The sequence below is a fragment of the Buceros rhinoceros genome, unplaced genomic scaffold (assembly GCF_000710305.1).
Source record: "Buceros rhinoceros silvestris isolate BGI_N320 unplaced genomic scaffold, ASM71030v1 scaffold7831, whole genome shotgun sequence".
Taxonomy (NCBI): domain Eukaryota; kingdom Metazoa; phylum Chordata; class Aves; order Bucerotiformes; family Bucerotidae; genus Buceros; species Buceros rhinoceros.
Window position 1 is genome coordinate 18,960 of NW_010392437.1, and position 2,394 is coordinate 21,353.

The window sequence follows — 2,394 nt, forward strand, 5'->3', positions numbered from 1 at the left end:
AACGCTTCAGTGAAGAAAAGACAGTCTCTAGTGAGGCAGGTGGGTGGTTGAGTTTCTAGGGATGACTGAAAGCCCTGGGGACCTTCCTGCAGAGCTGAACCGTTCCCTGGGGAGCAGCAGCCACACGCAGCGCTGGCCAACCTGGCCGTGAATAACACGTGGGAAACGACAACCAGTGTTTGCTGGCGCCGCTGCTTCAGCAGGGGTGTTAGTGCAGCCTTTTCCCCACTCTGTGTGTGACGTACGCCTCTGAGCCACAATCCGTCTGGGATGTGGTGCCTTCTCCTACGAGTCTGGCAGGCGATACCGCCCAGCCTTAGGTACCCGTTAGCCAGACTTCCCGAGTGTCAGGGACACCCAGCGCACCAGAAGGGAGCCCAGAGGTCTGCTCAGGAGTACGATGATGTCTGAAGTTCCCTGTCATCAGCTGGTTTGCAGGACTCCTCACCAGTCTGCCACCAGGGAGTTTGCGTTCGGTTGAGCCAGGCTTGGTACCAGCTGTGTTCTGAGTTGGGATTTGTAGAGCACCTAGCACAGGTCTCAGATGAGGCTTGGGGTGCTGTTGTAAGGGTCATCAGTGCCCTTGAGCATTTGAGTCCGTGCTTTGACATGTTCACTGCTTTCTCCTGCTCCTCCTGCACAGAACGCAATCACGTCCATCAGCAATCGGTCGGATGTCACCGAGGGGGTACACAGGAAGGGATCTGTAAAGGAGCAACAAGACGCTCTTGCAGGTGCCAAGGAAGATAAAACCAAGAGCAAGGTTCCCCTGACGGATGCCTGCCCAGCAGTGGCCGTGCAACCCTCAGATCCAGAACAGGGGGAAACCAAAGAGGAGGCCCAGAGCGACGGCGAGAAGAACTTGGCTCTGAGGTTTAAGATGTACAAGGCATCGCAGAAGGATGTGGCACATATTTTGTCATTCTGGGACAGGGGACAGGGAATCCTGCTGTCCCCTCTGATCCAAGAGAAGGTGCGGACCCCAGCACAAGACCAGCGCCAGCGTTCATCCAGCTGCCAGAACCGGAGGAACAAAGAGAAGGAGCGCCTAGAGAAACTGAAGGCTCTGGAGGAGCTGGAAGGGGAAGGTGCAGAAGGGTCATCCAGAAGCCAGGATGTTGGGGTGCCCTGCTTGGACATCCAGGTGCTGAGCTCAGAAGATGTGACTCGGAAGATCCTGGAGAGCAGCAAGCTGCCAGCGGCAGAGCAGGTAAAGCCCTGCGAGGCTCAGGTGTGCTGAGCCTCCCTGGTCGGGGCCCTGGTGCAGTGTGTCCCACCCGGGGACACTGACACAGAGCCTTGTCCAGGCCACTGGTGATGTTTCACAATGGCTCCACAGCAGCCACGTGGCTGGGAAGGTTCTCACCATCCCTCGGGTGGGTGGAAAGAGGGAGTGCTCTCTGTGGAAGCATCCTGGGTCCAGAGGTTTTCCCAGGCTGGAAATCATTAAAAATAGTCACAGGGCAGCTCATGGTCATTGTTTCCTTTATCTGAGTGACTCAGGGGAGAGATTTCTCTCTAGGTCCCACTTGTAGGTCCTGGCAGTGCTCCGGAGCCTGCCCACCCCACTGGGTACAAAAAAGCCCTGTCCTCCATGTACATAAACAAATACACATGGCCCAGAGGGCAGCGTCTCTACAGAAGTGTGAGGTTGAAGGTGATGGGAGGATAAACAGGGCTTTCTCTTACGCTTTAGGTCCTGGATGAGCTGGGACTGGGTCCCTCGGGGCCTCCCATTCCCCCAACTGCTTTTTACTCCGTGATTCGCTACCCGGAGAAGCGGATGGTCCCTACAGCAGCAGAAGCCCTCAAGCACTTCATGTTTGTTGATCCAGAAAGTGGCACTGCGGAAGAAGAAAAGAAGGATGCCCAAAGTGAACTGGATGCCCCCAGCGTGCCCCCAGTGAAGGTGCCACACTAGGGGCCAGGGTGGGTGGGGGCATGGAGGGCAAGTGGGATGGAAAAGGATCACTGTGGACAGGCAGCGAAGGCAGGATGGGGCCCCGTGTCTGCTGGTACCCCTTTGTCTGTCCAAAAGAGACAGCCCTGACTGAGACGTGGGGCGGTTCCAAGACGAGACCAAAAAATTCACCAAAAAATCTCAACTTACCGTGAGGGAGGGGGCCCTGGGCGAGGGCCCTGTCACAGGCAAAATGAAGTCCGATAAGGAAGACCAAGTCCGTGGGCAGAGGTGGTTGGTTGATTATTCTCTCCTGTTTGTTAACAAACCCGCAGCTTTCTCTCCAGGCTGGGGGAATCTCAGGGCAGGTCTCACCTCTCACTCCCTTTTCTCCCTCCCCTTGGTGCGAAGACCTCAGGGGAGCAGGTCAGCCCAACCAGGCACCAGTCGAGGAAGGAGAAAGCTGCAGGCAGCCGGCAGGCTGCCAGGGGGAA

At 56.7% G+C, this 2,394-nt stretch overlaps 1 protein-coding gene across 1 annotated transcript in view; it reads left to right on the forward strand.

Annotated features, from left to right (window-relative positions):
- The window catches only part of LOC104500761 (hydrocephalus-inducing protein homolog), a gene marked incomplete at both ends in the record, with an annotated part of 35,510 nt that overhangs the window by 16,069 nt on the left and 17,047 nt on the right, over positions 1-2,394 (forward strand). The window contains 3 exons of the mRNA XM_010144469.1: positions 644-1,210; positions 1,697-1,909; positions 2,312-2,376. Coding sequence (XP_010142771.1) covers positions 644-1,210; positions 1,697-1,909; positions 2,312-2,376 — 845 coding nt within the window. The remainder of the gene's footprint in view (positions 1-643; positions 1,211-1,696; positions 1,910-2,311; positions 2,377-2,394) is intronic.